The sequence below is a fragment of the Ursus maritimus genome, unplaced genomic scaffold (genome assembly GCF_017311325.1).
Source record: "Ursus maritimus isolate PB19 unplaced genomic scaffold, ASM1731132v1 scaffold_18, whole genome shotgun sequence".
In the NCBI taxonomy this organism is placed as follows: Eukaryota; Metazoa; Chordata; class Mammalia; order Carnivora; family Ursidae; genus Ursus; species Ursus maritimus.
In genome coordinates this window covers 37,748,586-37,765,392 of record NW_024424230.1, presented here as the reverse complement: position 1 = coordinate 37,765,392, position 16,807 = coordinate 37,748,586, and the positions used below count along the sequence as shown (strand labels likewise).

The 16,807-nt window shown below is 38.3% G+C and overlaps 1 protein-coding gene across 1 annotated transcript in view; it reads left to right on the top strand.

The window, feature by feature from the left end:
• The first annotated feature begins 11,912 nt into the window (after positions 1–11,912).
• ASXL3 (ASXL transcriptional regulator 3) overlaps positions 11,913–16,807 on the top strand; it is a 157,068-nt gene continuing 152,173 nt past the window's right edge. Inside the window, exon 1 of the mRNA XM_040632378.1 lies at positions 11,913–12,026. Coding sequence (XP_040488312.1) covers positions 11,913–12,026 — 114 coding nt within the window. The remainder of the gene's footprint in view (positions 12,027–16,807) is intronic.

The window sequence follows — 16,807 nt, the reverse complement described above, 5'->3', positions numbered from 1 at the left end:
GTTTTCTGTGATCTACACGTAACATCATCTCTTTCTGTCTGTATCTCATCATCTGTTCTTTCAGACGGGGAACCTAAATTTTCATTGCAATTTGAAAGATGGAAAAGAGTTTAGCAATCTCTCTTCCTCTTTGAGTTTCAAGTTGGGAGAAACGTGTTTGAAATAAATGAAAAATGTGAACTTAGGCCTAGTGTTTAGGTTGTTAATTTTTTATTTGCTGCTGACATGAAAAGGAATTTTAAGAGTTGATCCTTTCTTAAGTTTTTCTTTTCTTTGAGAAAGTCTTTGGTAGCAGATGATTCCTTGGATGTCAGAAATGGACTCTTGGCGTGTTCTGGCTTTTAGACTTGTAGAGTTGTACCTGTAAAGTAATTTCACCACAGAGAAGTCAACTTATAAAGTAATGAAATTTAATATTTAATAATATAATAGTTTCAGCCTTCACTGAAATGCACTGGAATGTGAAGTTTGGTACTAACCATTCTGAGGGTTCCTGCATGTACAGCTCAAGTGCTGGGATGGATACAAAGATACATCCTCAAGCAGTGTTGGGTTCAGTAGAGGAGACAAGGAGAACTGGAGGAAGACTGAGCAGACACCATCTGCAAGTGTCACATGAATGATCAAGCAGGTGCTAGTTTATGGATTTACAGAAGGGAGAAACTGTGTGGTACGTGGAGATTGCAGAAGGCTTAATGGATTAGGTGAGACTTGGTTTGTCCTTGAAATATGAGTAAGATTGAACCGGTCATGAGAAGAGAACATTCTAAGAAGAGAGCCCTGCATGAGCAAAGGTGTCCTGTCAGGCAAGAGGATGGGTTCAAGAGGCCATGAGCAGACAAGTCTAGAAATACCCAAAGACTTGAGGGGGGGTTGGCACAGCAATAAAGTTGAAAATTACATCATGGCCTGATTGGGGAGTGATTTGCAAGTCATTTCAAGAAAGTTGGGCCTTGTAAATTGTAGCATGGGGCTGGTGGGGTAGGTGGTAATAGAAATAGGATTTTTTAAAAAACACACAAAACAAAATGACTATCTCTTATAGAGAGAGGGGGCACCAGTGCCCTGGGGATGTGTCTGAATGCTTCCGTGATTGGGTAATAGAATCCGAAAACAAAATTGATATTAGAAACCTTTTAAATAACGCAACTTTATTCTGTGCCATAGCCTTTGCCAAATGAGGCAAAGTTAACATCAGTGAGTAATATACGTTACATTTGTAGAAAACATACACAGGGCACTCTGTTACGTAAAATACTCTCTTGAGATAAATAGGTAGCTAGGGTTATTTCAGTAACTCAGTCGCCAAATGTGTGGTTTAATGATATGTCCAATATCATCACCCTGTCTGTAAGGAGCAAAGCTGGCACAGGGTTTTTTGTTTGTTTGTTTGTTTTAAATCTGTGTCGTATCTTTCTGATTTTTAAAAGACGAACACACGCGTTTTCACTGATGTGAATGTAACTGCTTCGTTGCATGGAGGTATAGCAGACTTATTTCCTGCTTTTCAGGTGGCCTGGTTTTTATTTCTCTTTCTCTTTTTCATCAAAAGTCTGCATAACATTATTATTATTTTTAATTTATTATTATTAATTTAGAATTTAGAATCCGCCCCTCACCCCTCCTGCAATGGTTGTCAAGAGCAGATCCTGGCTCCTTCCTGATAGGGCTGGGAGGAGGGGCATCTGTATAGAAGTGCTTTCAGCTATTTGCCAGCACTGAGTGCCTTGATTGTTCTGCTTTTGTCCCTGCACAGTTGGTAGCTGTGGAAATCTAGCCCGAATTGAAACTTTCCCTGAAGAGCCCTTGGGGAACAAATAGAAACATTATATGATTAGCCACATTGTTTTCATTATTAAACAAATCTACATAAAAGGGTAGCAATTAACAGCTTTATCAGCCTGAACTTAGACATCTACCTCTCCTGTCCCCTCAATATTCCCACTTGAAGTGGGAACAATTAACTGTTGCTGGTTTTAATGTCAGCAACTGACAACATTAAATTGGGAATAGGCACTTCTCCTGGTTGATTGACATATAGCCCTCTGACACATTCTTATGTGTTTTAAGGCAAATTCAGGCCCTGGGGTTAGAGCCAAAGGGCTTGTCAGAACATTGGCTTTCATAGCTGAGATGTATAACTTAAATGCCATCCAAGACCTTAGCCTTTGGTGGAACTTTTAGAACCTGAGGAATCCTGTAAGGCAGCACAATCTATACTTAGTGGACACACTTAGAAATTGTAAGATTTTTTTTTTTTTCTAAGTGTGTAGATGTAGAATTTATTTTACAATAGTTATTTACCATGGACTTATTTTGCATAAATTTAGCATAAATTAGTCCATGAAAAACTACATAATGATGTTTAAAATAATTCCAAAATTGCTGTTTTTTGGCAAGTGTTGTGTTCTTCAGTTATGCAGTTGTTAGTTTCCGAGTATATTATTTATGACTTAAAGGATGGAATAGGATGGACTCTCTTCACCTTATTCAGAAGACGGATGGCATTTCTCAGATTTCATTAACTATAAGGTATTAGAACCTATTTTAATAATTTCAAGGAGTTAGAAATTGAGAGAGGATCTTTGGGCGTATTTTCCAGATCAGTTATAGAGAAAACATGATATAAGGAAGCTGTTGGTTATTCTTAGTTTTTTTTTTTTTTAATGTCAAAAATAAATGCATATATAATTTGTACATGTATCAAAACCTTGTTGACTGAAGAACTGAGTTGCTGTTTGGACCATCAGGACTCTGTATGATGCTCTTTTAGTGTTCTGAGACTCAATTTCAGTGTGGGGGAGGTCCCCACACATACAACAGGCAACACCAGCAGGTTATCCAGGTATTCAACTCACTTCTGCCACTATCTACCCAGAGACACCATCAGATTCAACAGGTTAAGGCTTCAATCCTACAATAGTTGCCCCCCACCCTCTTCAGAAGCCAATAGCAAGTCTAGTTGGTTATTACTTATGCTTCTGATTGACCTACCGGCTATAGATTGGAAGTTCCAATGACCTTGCCAGGGACTTCAGAGGCCAGTTGCAAGTCCAAGTTGTTACCTGTATTTCTGACTGGGTGTAAATCAGAGCTCCCAAGATCTCTTCCTCAGGTTCAGTTGATTTGCTACACAGTTCACAGAACTCTGAGAAATCTACTACTTACTAGATTACTAGATCACTAGTTTATTATAAAGGATATAACTCAGGAACAGCCAGATGAAAGAATTGCATAGGGCAAGATATGGGGTTAGGGCATGGAGCTTCCATGCCTCTCCAGGTAAGCCACTCTCCCAAAGTCTCCATGTGTTCACCAACCCAGAAGTGATCTGAATTCTGTCTCTTTGGGTTTTCATGGAGGCTTCATTACATTGTCATGATTGATCAAATCATTAGCCATTAGCACTTGATTCAACCTCCAGCCCCTCTTCCTCCCCCAAGGTCAGGGAGTAGGACTGAAAGTTCAAACCTTCTAATCACATGGTTGGCTCCATTGTCAACCAGCCCCCATGCTTAGGTACTTTCCAGAAGTCATCTTGTTAACATAACGAAAGACACTGTATCATTCTCAGCACTTTGGAAATTCCAAGGTTTTGGGAGCTCTATGCCAGAAAAAGGACAAAGACCAAATACATATCATTATAAATCACAACATCACCCCCTCCATCCTCCCTTCCCCCGATCATGCACGCACAACAGAAACTCTTATTTTAAAAAGTATTTATAAGAAAATCTCCTTCTTTTAAAATATATTGTCTTCAATTCTTGTATCCAGAAGTTGTTTTTCCTAAATCCTTTGTTTAATTTCTTGTCTCTCTTAAAGCAGTCCAAGAAATTAAATTAAAACATTTCGCATCAAACTTTATTCTTGTTCCCTTTCCATCACTATCCTTGCTCTTTCCTGCTTGTTTGAGGGTCTGCATCTCTCAGTTTCCCTTTTAGTGTCAGTGTATTTCAGAGTGCTGCCTAGCCCCTCTATTTTATTCTCATTTTCCTCCTGTCCTTTGATCTTCTTGCCTGCCTCAGTGGCCATTCTCCAGCCTTGATATTTTCCCTATCAGACTTATATTAACAATTCTTTTGTGTATCTCAGTGTACTCTGGGTTATTTCAAATGACATGTATCCAGTTCAGTTAAACATTTATTGGATAGCTCCAACAAAAGTGTTGTACATTGGGTACAAAAAGAGAAATGTGATAGCATTCTTGTCTGTGTGGGCGTGCTTACCTATGTTTACCTAAACACCTGGTATGTGCGAAGAGTGGTAAATTCTTTCCTAAATATAGCTTACATTTAGCTCCTCCTCTTTTCATTCACTATATTTTACAAAGTTCCGACCTTCCAACTAATTTTGTCTCTAATCTCCTTTTTAAAATCTTACAGAAGCTGTATTTCTCTTTCTAGAGTAGATCTGATCTTACTGAATCTTTTCTCTGCTTAAAAACTCTTGTGATTATCTTCAAGTTAAAGTCCAGCAGGTCATGGGAAGCCCTTTTCAATATTGGCAACACTTTTTTAAGTGGTATGTGATGGTTGGTTTTCCTAATGCTATGCAGATTTTGCATTTTTTGTCCATTATACATCACACCAGAGTTCCAATTTCTTCAGCCTCTACAGATTTATTTTATATTCTTTTAAAACACAATGAAGATAGTTAAATTTATTAGTAGGTAGTTACACTTATCAACATTTTATCACCTTCTCTGTTCAACTCTGTTTCTTGTATCATACTCCCCCTTCTTTGTAAATTACCTCCATTAACAGTTTTGTTTTGTTTTGTTTTTAATAAGAGGGTTCTGGGTTCATGAACAGTCTTCATATATCTAAAGTGTTTTTGTTTTGCCTACCCCTTAAATCTTTTTTTATTAAACTTTGATATTTTGAAAGAATTATAGACTCATACGAAGTTCTAAGAATTAAAAAAGAACTGTGAGCAAACAGCCATATGCCCTGACTGGTATCCATACCTTTTCCCTAAATCCTTCCTGTCCTCATAAATTTAATCTGACCACAGTCTAGATTGGGTGTACAAAAGTGGCCAAGAGAAGCTTTTAGGAAGATTATCCCCCAAATATGTAGATTGTAATTCAAAAAGAGATATCTTCACAAAGCTCACCACATCTTCCATTTAAAAAAAAAAAAAAGTGGAGAAACTTGATAGGGAAAAATCAAAAGATACAATGTTGTTCTTACCTTTGATAATTTAGCTAGTTATAAAAGTTTTAATTGACAATTTTTTACTCTTAATATTTTGGAAATGTTTTTTCCTTATGTTCTTGTATCAGTGGTTGTGACTCTGTGTCTGAGGTGAGTTTATTACTTTTTAAGAGGTAATATGCTTTTGTATCTGAGAGTTGTTACGTGTTCTCTTTACCCTTGAAATTCTGCAGTTTTAATACTCTGTCTTAAATGTTGATGGGTAGATTTGTCTTGATTCTGCTTGGTGTTATGTGTGTGTGTATGTGTGTGTATTTTTGAGTATACTTAATTGTTGCTTTCTTTATGGCTTCAGTTTTAGTCATGTTGTAGTGTAGAACTTATTTTTGGCGTTGTATCCACACCAGACCATGAATTCTTTGGAATCTTCTAAGAGTTCCCTCAAGATATAGTAGTTTAGCATATGCAGCTTATGGGTTTGTTTGTTTGTTTTTTGAAGACTTTATTTATTTATTTGACAAAGAGCAAGCACAAGTAGGGGGAGCAGCAGGCAGAGGGAGAGGTAGAGGAGGAAGCAGGTTCCCTGTTGAGCAGGGAGCCCAACGCAGGGCTTGATCCCAGGACCCTGGGATCATTACCTGAGCCGAAGGCAAACACTTAATGTCCGAGCCACCCAGGTGCCCTCAGCTTATGGCTTGAAAATAATTTAAGAACAATGCAGAAAGTATCCACCCCCCTCCCCGCCCCCACCGCCAGATACTGAACAAGATACAGCAGTGAATGTGTTAGCTTCGTCAGTCAGGATTGTGGGTTGCAAGCAACAGAAAGCATGTCTTGATAACTTAAGTAGAAAAGGATTTTTTGGAGTCCATAAAGTAGTTCATAAAATCATCAGGAAGGATCCAAAAACCAGGCTGGAAAAATAGGCAAGGATCAGAAGAGGCTGGGCAGCAGACACACACACACACAGTCATGCTACGAGAATAGTTGGGATACTGCTGTGGGCACCACTAATTGTCCCCACTGTGACTTAGTGTTGACGTAGGATACTGCCCTTGCTGCCAATGTATCGTATGAGTGTATCACCATCGGCTTTGTCTTTGCATCCCAGGTTCAAGATTGAAATTTACAGGCAGATGCATCTAATTGTCTGTCAGACTCTAGGGCCTGTATTTATACCTTAGTTGTTAGGCACTGATGAAAAGTTGTATATGGCTTCTTCAGTACTGTACTGGAAATCTCTCTATCTGCATTTTCATAGCACTGATAAAGTCAACAAGATTAAAACCAAATGCCTCATTTCTTCCCCACCTCCTGCTCCCAGCAAGTCTGCTCTTCCTCTCTTTCATCTCTCAGTGAAAGCCACCACTGTCTTCACAGTTGTTCAAGCCAGAAACCTTTTTGTCATCATTAATGTCTTTTTGTATTTTTCCCTTTTTATCCAGTAATCACTGAGTTCCACTAGTTTTATCTCCTTTTCTTCAAATCTTCAAATCATTATCCTTATATCCTACACTTATATCCATTTCCACTGTAATTTACTTTGACACAGGCAGTATATAGGTTAGGAAAAGAATATAGAGTAATGACGGGCCTAAAAGTCAGGCAGATAATGTTTGAGTCTCAATTCTGCCACTTTACTATGCATTTGACCTTGGGCAAATTATATAACATTTCTCAATTTTAGTTCATTGTGTATTAACAGGGAATAACATAAAAGAGTGGTTAGAATATTTAAATAAGGTAATGTGTGTGATGTACTTAGTACAGTGTCTGACATTAGAAGATGCCAGTTAATGTTCATGTCTGCTGGTTTTCCTTTTCTCTTTAAGTTACTGCAACAACCTTGTAACTTGATTTCACTGACTACAGACTTGTCTTCACTCAGAATTATTCTTATTGCATCCATAACCATGTCTTTAAAGGTGAAACTGGTTTATGGTACCCCTTGAGGCTGACTTAGTTTCTGTAGGAAACAGATGGCAGTCTCTTAAAGGGGTGATTAAGCAAAGTTAGGACACCAGTAAAAGAAAAGAACAAGGGTTAGTGAGGCAAATCAGGGTTGTAACAGCAAGAAAACTGTCACTCCCGTTAGACTTGAGAGGCCAAGAAGAGTAGGGAATGGTTACTGCAATGACGTGGTCTGTGCTTATGGGAGAAGGATGCCTGACACAACCTGTGACCATAGGCAGTGGGATAGAGCCACTGCTGGCCCTAACCCCTGCAGGGAAGGGGGCCCATCACATCAGTACACTGACTTCTCCCTTTTATTCACCCATATTCTCTTGGCTTCCTGTTGGCCGAACCCATCCAGAAGCTGGAGGATGCGGTGGGGGGTGGGGTGTTGGGGGGGGGTCTCTGTTGAGAAAATTTATAGATATCAGTCTACTGGGTCACAGAGCTGTGTGGGGGAGGGCAGAGAGTGAAACTGGAGTTGCTAATGGGGAATATACAAAATGCCACTTTTTCAAAAACCCTTATTAGCTTTGCCTTATTCTAAAAGTGTAGTCCACTTGTTTCAAAATCTTTTAGGTTTATCTTATTTGTACTTCTCCAGTTTCATCGCTTGATTCTCTTCCCCAGTCATATAAAAGTTGTGTGAGATCTCTGAATTTATCATACTTTCCCATACTTTGCCTTAACTTTGTACACGTTGTTTCTTCTCTTCGTAACATCCTCCCTCTCCCCCTTCTTTTTATCTGGCAAATTCCTATGCTTTCTTCAGATTTCAGTCTCCCTTGAGAAGCTTTTATATGTTCTCAAAGCACTATGTAGTTGTGACAATATAATAATAATTAGTTGTTTACTTTCTTGTTCATAATGGTTTCCTGAGTGCCTAATGCCCTACCTCATTTTCAGTTGTAGCTGATTATAGTTGAATCAAGTCAAGGAGTCAAAGAGGGTTTTTCAGGGGAGCTGTTAGAGCCAAGTCTAAAAGTTTTCAACGTATTTGTAGAACTATAAACCTTATGTCTCCTTGATTTATTTCTGTGCCATGCTGAATTGTCACTGTACAATCTAGAGAAGGGATCAAATTTCTCAAGAATCAACTGGACAACTGATGGATTTTGAAAGCCTGTGTCTACTTTCAGCTCACTAGCACCTTTTATTACTTTGGGATAATAATTTGATAGTCATCATGCTTAATGGCACTGGAAAATATTCAGTTCCTGCCATTAATATGTTAGGTGCTTTGAGAATGTAATAAGATATGGATCTCGACCTTTGGGAAATTAACTTAAAAACAAAACAAAAACCTGAAAAACTTCTTAGGACCCAAGATATACTTCACTGTAAATTTAAAGTTGTGTAGCGTAGTAGGAATTCAATAGCCTAAAAGTAATCTTCTTCTGTATTTGATTTTAATAAGGCACAATGATGATTTATAAAGGCTTACCATGACTTCCAGAGCAAGAGAATTATCTAGTACATTGACTACAATGCAGATTGGAAATGTTTGCAGAGTAAATAATCTCCTTTTTACATATAAGTAAAATATTTATAAGCTTGCTGTCAATTGCCATAGAGTATAAGAATCTTATATAACGACGGAATAGTTTTCTTATGTCAATTATCATAAAATATCACTATTACTAAGGGAACACTAATTAATAATAATGGCTAATAAGAACTGATACTTATTGGGTACTTATATTCCTGACACTGCATTAACTTGTTATATGTGTTATATTGTTCAATCTTGAGAGCAAACCTAGAAGACACGTTGTAATATTATCCACGTTTTTTTTAAAGATTATTATTTGAGAGAGAGAGAGAGAGTGCACGCACGCATGGGCATGCACAAGCAGGGAGAGCAGCAGGGAGAGAGGGAGAAGCAGACTCTCTGCTGAGCAGGGAACCCAAAGCGGGGCTTGATTCCAGGATCCTGAGGTCATGACCTGAGCTGAAGGCAACAGCTTTTAAATGACTGAGCCAACCAGGTGCCCCATCCACATTTTTTTAAGTGAAGAAATCTAGATTTAGAATGTCTTTAGTTGACTTTCTGTCAGTTGAAAGTGAAATAAATTTAACTCAAACTGGTTTAAGTAAAAAGGCTCCCATAATTGAGAAATCCAAGGATAGACTTCAGTTCTAAGTAGATGTCAAGATTTAGAGAATGCCATCAAGGTACTTGCTTTCCCTCTATTTTGCTTTTTTTTTTTTTTTTTTTTTTTTTTTTTTTTTTTGCTTGCCTTCAGGCAGGGTTCAAGCAGAGTTTTGGGCAAGAGAAGGTGGTCACTGGTACCCCAGACCTGCATCCTCTAAGCTTAGCACACCAGTATAAAAAGAATCAATCTTTTTCTATTATGATTATGATTATGATTAGTTATTATTTTAATGCTAATCCCAGGGAAGTCTTCACTCTCCCCTACTTGGCTGATGTACTCATCCCTCAAGCAATGCCGGGATCCGATAACGTGATTGATTGCCACACAAGGATCACATGGAGCAGAGGGAAATTATACAAAAGCACCAGTAAAAAGCAGACGGAGAGTACGTTGGGAAAACAAATTATAAGTGCCCTTGCCTTTACTAGACAGAGGGTGAATTAACTTGCTGTGCTAGTAAGTAGTGGAACAATGATTCCAGTCCATGTCCGTCCAGCTTCTGGGCTCTAGGCCTTGCTCATGTTAATGTGGATATTTCTTCATTCATTCTGATATTATTTTTATGATATTCATTTTACATTAAAAAATGTTAAGGCCAAGGCGGCTATTGCAAAGGCTCTAAAGATTTCTTTGGTCTGTTTCCTCTGAAATTTACTTTCCTGATTTAGAGGCTAAAAGTTACAATGGGCAGGTTCTGTTCTGTTCTCGCTCACAGACCGGTTTAGAGTTCTATATGAATAGTCTATATATAACATTCACGACAGAGCTTAATACAATTTAGGATCTGAATTTACAAAATTTATATAATTCTGGATGCATCTGCCAGGTACTTTCTGAATACAAGTAAATATTTTTATTCACCAACTAAATGCCAAGTTTTCTTTACGGGGTTGACCATGACCCTTAGAGGATCTGAGCTTAGCAGAAGGGAGCAAATATTTCTGTAGTGTAGATCTTAATTTATTCCTCTGACTATGGAGTTAAGATCAGCATAACGACTCCTTATTTCATTACAGAAATGTATGGACAATCTTATTGCTGTCACTTCTTGTTTATTCATCTAATGGTATTTCTCTTCACCTAGCGATTAAATGAAACAAAGATAGTGCTTCACGAAAGTTCTTCTTCTCCTTTGCCTCTGTTCCCCCTCTCCCCAGTCTTATGAAAGTTTGACCATACTTTCTGAGTTTGGGTGAAGGTGCGTGGTCCTGAGAGTTGATGTTTATGTGTGATCTGTTCTCGGCAGAGATGCTACTGTGTGTAAAGAGAAGAGCACTTTTAACCCACCGGGATCTTTGATGAGGGAATGAGAGAAAAAAAGACACTCTTGAACATACACAAGGATGTTCTCATCCTTTCTCTAGTTTTTATATGTCTATCTTGTCACTTTGACTAATGCTATCTTCACAAGCCAACTTACAGTAGCTAAATAAGAAAGAATGTCAGCCGGGGTGGGGGGGGGCAATGAACAAATATAGATACTGCATTTTTAAAAATCTTCTAATGACTCCCTCCCCTTTTCCCCCCAGAATTCACTATTTACTGAGCTCAGCTTCATAGTAGAAAATGCAAGATGCATGAAAGTTAAACATTTTTTTTTCCATTGTTAAAAGCTGCAGATAAGAATGAGTTTTTTTTCTTAATTAGTCCAGTCTTCCCGCTCCATCTTTTCATGACATTTTGTCTCATTCTCTTGGCGCTAGGTAATAGTGGGAGGCAGCTTCAGGGAAAAAAGCAGCTCTAAGCACATGAAAGGTGTCATCCAGAAAAATGGATGATGAAGAAACAAACAGTAGGACTTTAATAAACTTTAGCGTTTTGTTACAATCTTTTTCCTGTGTGTTCATATATCTTTAATTGTTTTGGATAGAGTCTACAGGGAAAAAAAAAGATTGTCTTCTGAGTTATTTAAAAAAATCTTTCTCTGTCTTTAACGAATGGTTGACTGGATATTTTGTTAGTCAGTAGGCTGGTGCACAGTTCTTTCATTTTCCCTCCTTAGGGACAAATGGTGGGGCTGTACTTCTTCGCCCCTTGAAGTTAGACATTAACCCTATGAGTTGTCTTGTTCCCTCTAGCCAGCGTTTGATGCTCCTTGTTTCTTTCTCAGTTGTGTTGATCACAGAAGCTGGTGACAAGATGGAATTTCAGTCATCCTGCTTCTAGACCTGTGGACGTAGAGATGTGAGTGAGAAATAAGCATTTGTTTTAAGCCACTGAGGTTTCAGGGTTTGGGGGGTGTTTTTTTGTTTTTGTTTTTGTTTTTACTATTTTCTATCCCTGCCCATCCTGTCAGATGCAGCCCTTATAGCAAAACAGGTGTTTTTGTGCTAGGGCGCCTTCTACCTTTGTTTATGAGACACTAAATGCATAATTACATGCTTAAGAGGCAAGGGAGGCAAATAAGGTTAGGTCCCTTTGTTTCTTCTCCGTTACAGTAAATTGCTCTGTAAAATCAGCCTCTTTCCTATTTATTCTTTGATATTTTCAATCCCGTAAACAATAGGGAATTTTCATCGCTAGGAAAATTCTTTTATATTCCATCTTAAGATAATTCTGTTTATATTGTGGCTTTTTCAAATACTTGCTTTTCATTCTGTCTACTGAGGAGGAGAGCTTTCTCACCAGAAGGAGTAGAACGATTATGGTTCATAGGGAATTGAATTCCAAGATAGTTGAAGAGATAGAAAAAGGGCACCTGGACATTTTCAGTGAGTTCAAGTTCCCAAGTCCAGACAAATTGTGCTTCATTGAAAAGGTATGACCAGATTTCCACACCATTGAGAAGAGGAAAGCAGACACTGTAATAACACCTCTTTCTTTCTCTTTTTCGCTCTCTTTTGGCCTAGGGGAATGCGGGTAGAGGGAGCACCCCCACTAAGGGATTAGGTTTCCCAGTCTGTCTCAGAGATTCCTGTCTCCATTTCCCTTCCATTGAGGACTCAGTCACCCTCGGGCTGTTTCCCACCAGTGTCCACTCTCCTCTAGATAGAGCATACAGAAACTCCTGACAGCTGACAGACTCCCCATTGAGTCTTACCCCTTCATGGAGCAAAAGGGGAAAAAAAGGGAAGAAAACTTGTCTTGAAAGCCTGCAGACTTTCACACCACAAGGAATGTGTTGACCATATGTATCTTAAAACCAGATGAACAATGTTTGTCCAGCCCTTCAGCTCGCCGGTGTGTAGCCCTGTCTGTTCCATGCTCTAAAAACTCAAAACCAGATTTCCTACCAATTTCCCACCAATCTGTTGCTCAAATAAGGATGGAGTTGTTAATACACAATCCGGTACATGTTAAATTATATTGTTCATTATGACATAATTTATCTTCAGGGGACGTCGATTTTCACAGTGAATTCCTTCAAAATTTTTTTTGGTCTTTATATGGGGCATATTAATTATAATTATCATAGGCAAGGCCACCTCTGAGTTGCTAGGGTCACAAAACAGACTTTGATTTTCCTGTTTTAATTTCCAGTAATATGGAGATAGTGTGTTTCGTGTGTATTTCCCCTTTGCAGCAGGATACCTACAGAGTATTCCAGTGTTTTTTCTCCTATATGTTCTTTATACCTGATGGAAGACATAGTTATCTCTTAAAACCTGAACGTCAGAGTGGTTAACAGAACGCTCAGAGCTTTTCCTACAGATAGCTTCCACAGGGCGGATTGGATTCCTTGTGGGCCTACTGCCTGTCGTTGAGTGAATCTAGGAGAAAAACATCTGGCCTAATTTATCTTCAGGCATAATTTAATAAGGCTGAATGGCAACCTCTGGGAAAACTCTAAGTAAGACTTTATGTAACCACTAATTTAGAGTTGCTTAATAGGTAAGTCTTATTTGTATTTCTTTTGAAGGAATAGATATTTTGATCACATCAGAGCTAATCATTTTTCTTCATCCTGACATCTAAATGTGGTATGATAGTATAATGAGCTCCCAGCCTGGTCGTATGCAGAACTCAAGTGGTAGAATCAGGACTGAGGAAGGCTAGAAAGCAATAGGGACTATCTGATTTCATAAAGGATCTTTTGTTGGCAAAGGTAAGTTTTAATGCTCCATTGCCTCCTTTAAGAGACTCAGCCCATATTTCGTATCAACAAATATCGACTGATTGAAACCAGTTCTGTTTGCTTTGTGCCTCGATAAATATGGCCTTTATTCCACTACATAGTTTAAGACACAGGACAGAAAAGGGGGTAGGATGTAGAGGGTTGGAAAATTTGGCTAATATTAAGGTGGGTAGTACATCAGTAGAATAAAAAAGTAATTGCCCCAAGAATGTATTTAGCATAAATCGATACACAGATACTTAAATTGTATCTTAATTCCTTGAGTTTGGTAAATGTGGTGGGAGATCTTTGACTTGATTTTTAGTGTAAACAGTTACGCTAGATTCTTACATTATGACTCCAATTAGACACAGGGACAGACCTATCACATAAGCCTTTTGGCCTTCAGAAGGCCTCTAGGACATCTCACAAAAATATTAAGGTACTTGCTTCATATTTTTAAATATGTTGGCCCTCTTTCTGAAGCCTGGGATCCAGAAATTCTTTTAGCTGTTGCTCATCAAAGTTGTGTTCCAGGTAAAGACCTCTTACTGCTAGAATTATTTATAGCCTTGCCTGGTGAGTTCCCAATTTTATATAGTTTTAAAAATTTTCAAACTGTGCGTCTGGATGGATCAAAGTGCCTGTTTGACAAAGGGCTAACACTCTGCATTCCCAAGTTTAATTTCATTAAGAATTTGGGTTGCCAGTGATGAAGTAAGTGGTAGCAGTAGCTACTCTCTTATTTATCTTCTAAAGGAATAAAACATTGCATGAGGCTTAGAAACATGTCTTCTGTACTTAAAAAAAAATATCCTGTGAAAAGAACCAACTAAGGGCTTACTAATTAGTATAATGCACACATTGGTCATGAATGTTTGGTCATGGACAGTGACTAAAATCGAAATTTAACCAATTTAGTGAGAAGTTGAATTTATTGGACGACTTGTATAAACCTAAAGCAGTGTAGGTGAACCGGGGTCCTTAGCAGCGCCTGCAAAGAAGGAGTGAATGTGTCCAGGATTCCCTCATCTCTATTTCTCTCCATACAGAAGCCTTATTTTCTGGACCTGGCTTCTTCCACCTGGCTAGAAACTTGGCTTCCAGCAAATCTCAGGCTCTCATCACGTGGTGTTATTATCAGAAAGCACCAGAGCTTTATTTTCTTGAGATTTAGGCCAGGGTGTCCTGGGGAAGATCGATGATTGGCCCTCGTTATGTACCCAACCCCTGCCATCCCACCACCCCATCATTAGTAGATAACTCTTAAGTACCTACAGGAATATGGTAGCTCCTGTTCAAATCAGAACAGGAAAGGGTATTTTTCAGAAGAAGAGAAAAGGAGTTGTGTACACGGGACAATAAATAAAGCAATGACCAAAAAAACCCCCAAAAAACAAAAAACCTTGATGATTATCACTACTTGCATAGAATCTGAATTATACCACCACCCTCAGAAATGGGGTAGGCAAGGCTCGCTTCTGTGTAGACTGAATTATCATTTTGAATGAATATGAACAAAGGCATATGGCCTGGTCTCCTTCCTTTTATTTTAAATCCATTTCTAAGTAAATTAGCGGTTTGCCACCTCCCCTCCCTAACTGTAGTAAACCAGGGGATAAGTGTCTCTAGAGATGGTGATGACATGTTTTATTGTATTTCATTTTGGTGTATGTGTGTGCTTGGTAAATATTTGTTAAATCAATGAATTATTGAGGAGGTGATGTTGTCTAACTATAGTCAGGAGAACAGTGTGACTATTAACTGTGACAAAGCAAGCATCATTGTCTTTGTCATTCTTCACCGTTTAAGTGGTCAGAATCAAATAATTCCATATAACAAAGTCATTTTCTACAATTATCTCAAGATATATTTTGCAACTAATTCCTTCTGGCAGCTACATCTGGATGCTGTGTCATTTCAGACGAGTCTGTGAGAATAACACTGAAGAATTTTCCTGACTCAGATTGAATGATGAGTAATACTTGCTTTGGAAAAAAGTCAATATACCTATGTTCTATTTTCTCCACTGTGCTTTACAGTGTAAGGTATATAACTGTTTCTGTTGCTGCTTCTAAATATGCAAATATAAAAAAAAAGTATGACATTTCCTCCTTGAACTTTTGCTTTTCTGTCCCCCTCCAGGGTAACAATTGTTAACTGCCAGAGTTTGTTTTTTTTTTTTAAAGATTTTATTTATTTATTCGACAGGATAGAGACAGCCAGCTAGAGAGGGAACACAGCAGGGGGAGTGGGAGAGGAAGAAGCAGGCTCACAGGGAGGAGCCCGATATGGGGCTCGATCCCATAACGCTGGGATCACGCCCTGAGCCGAAGGCAGACACTTAACCGCTGTGCCACCCAGGCACCCCACTGCCAGAGTATTTTTATATGGTGTGAATGTGTGTGGGGGGCATGTATGTGTATGGACAACACATACATTTGAATACATGCTTTCTCTATACATACTGTTCTTCAGCCTGCTTATTTTTACTCATCACCTTCTCATGGACATCTTTCTCTATCTGTATTTTCTCTGCAATGGCAATGTATTATTTTATGATATGTGTGTCTTCATTTATTTTATGATATGTATGTCTTCATTTAACTATCTCCCTCTTAGATTATCTTTTTTAAACAAATTCAAATAATGCTTCATTGAAACTGCAGGATGGGCTGTAGATTTCTGTAAGAAAAATTCCTAAAGGTGAACAGATAGGACCACCTACTTTTTACATTTTCATAGTACTGCTGAATCACCCTCCAAGTAAGTTGGCACCATTTACTACGAGACAGTATATTGTGATGGTGAAACACTTGGAGTCTGAGGGCATGGGTTTGGATCCCAGATTGGCTTCTTACTTAAGGATAGCCTAGTAGAAGTGAATTAATGTATCTGTGTCTCAGTCCTCCTCTCTACAACATTAATACCTACCTTGACAGGTGGTTGTAAGAATTAAATACGTTAACATTATTCCAAGTTCTTGCAAAATTACCTAGTGTGTTTCTATTACAGAATGCTTTCTAGCATTATGTACGTACTACCTTCTATTATTAATACAAGCACCTTGTAAGAATTCCCAACATATGGAAATTTGGGGTCTCAAGCGATTGCTGCTTCAGAATGTTATATTGAGGAGAATGCTTTGTCCATAGGTCTCCATGTAGACAGGTACTTAGTTTCATAATATTATATTATAATATTCAAAATATTATATTTTGCCATCTGCAAGCCTGGTTTTTAGAGTTGTTATATCGATAATAATAAAATATAAATAAACTTCAAGTTGTTAGAGTATATAATCCTAATTTGATTATATTGGACCTTGGGGAGACTATCTACTTGGATTATTTTACCTACTGATTCTCAGTTTTTATGTTTAAATTTTTTTTTAAAGATTTTATTTATTTATGTGACAGAGAGACAGCCAGCGAGAGAGGGAACACAGCAGGGGAGTGGGAGAGGAAGACGCAGGCTCCCAGCGG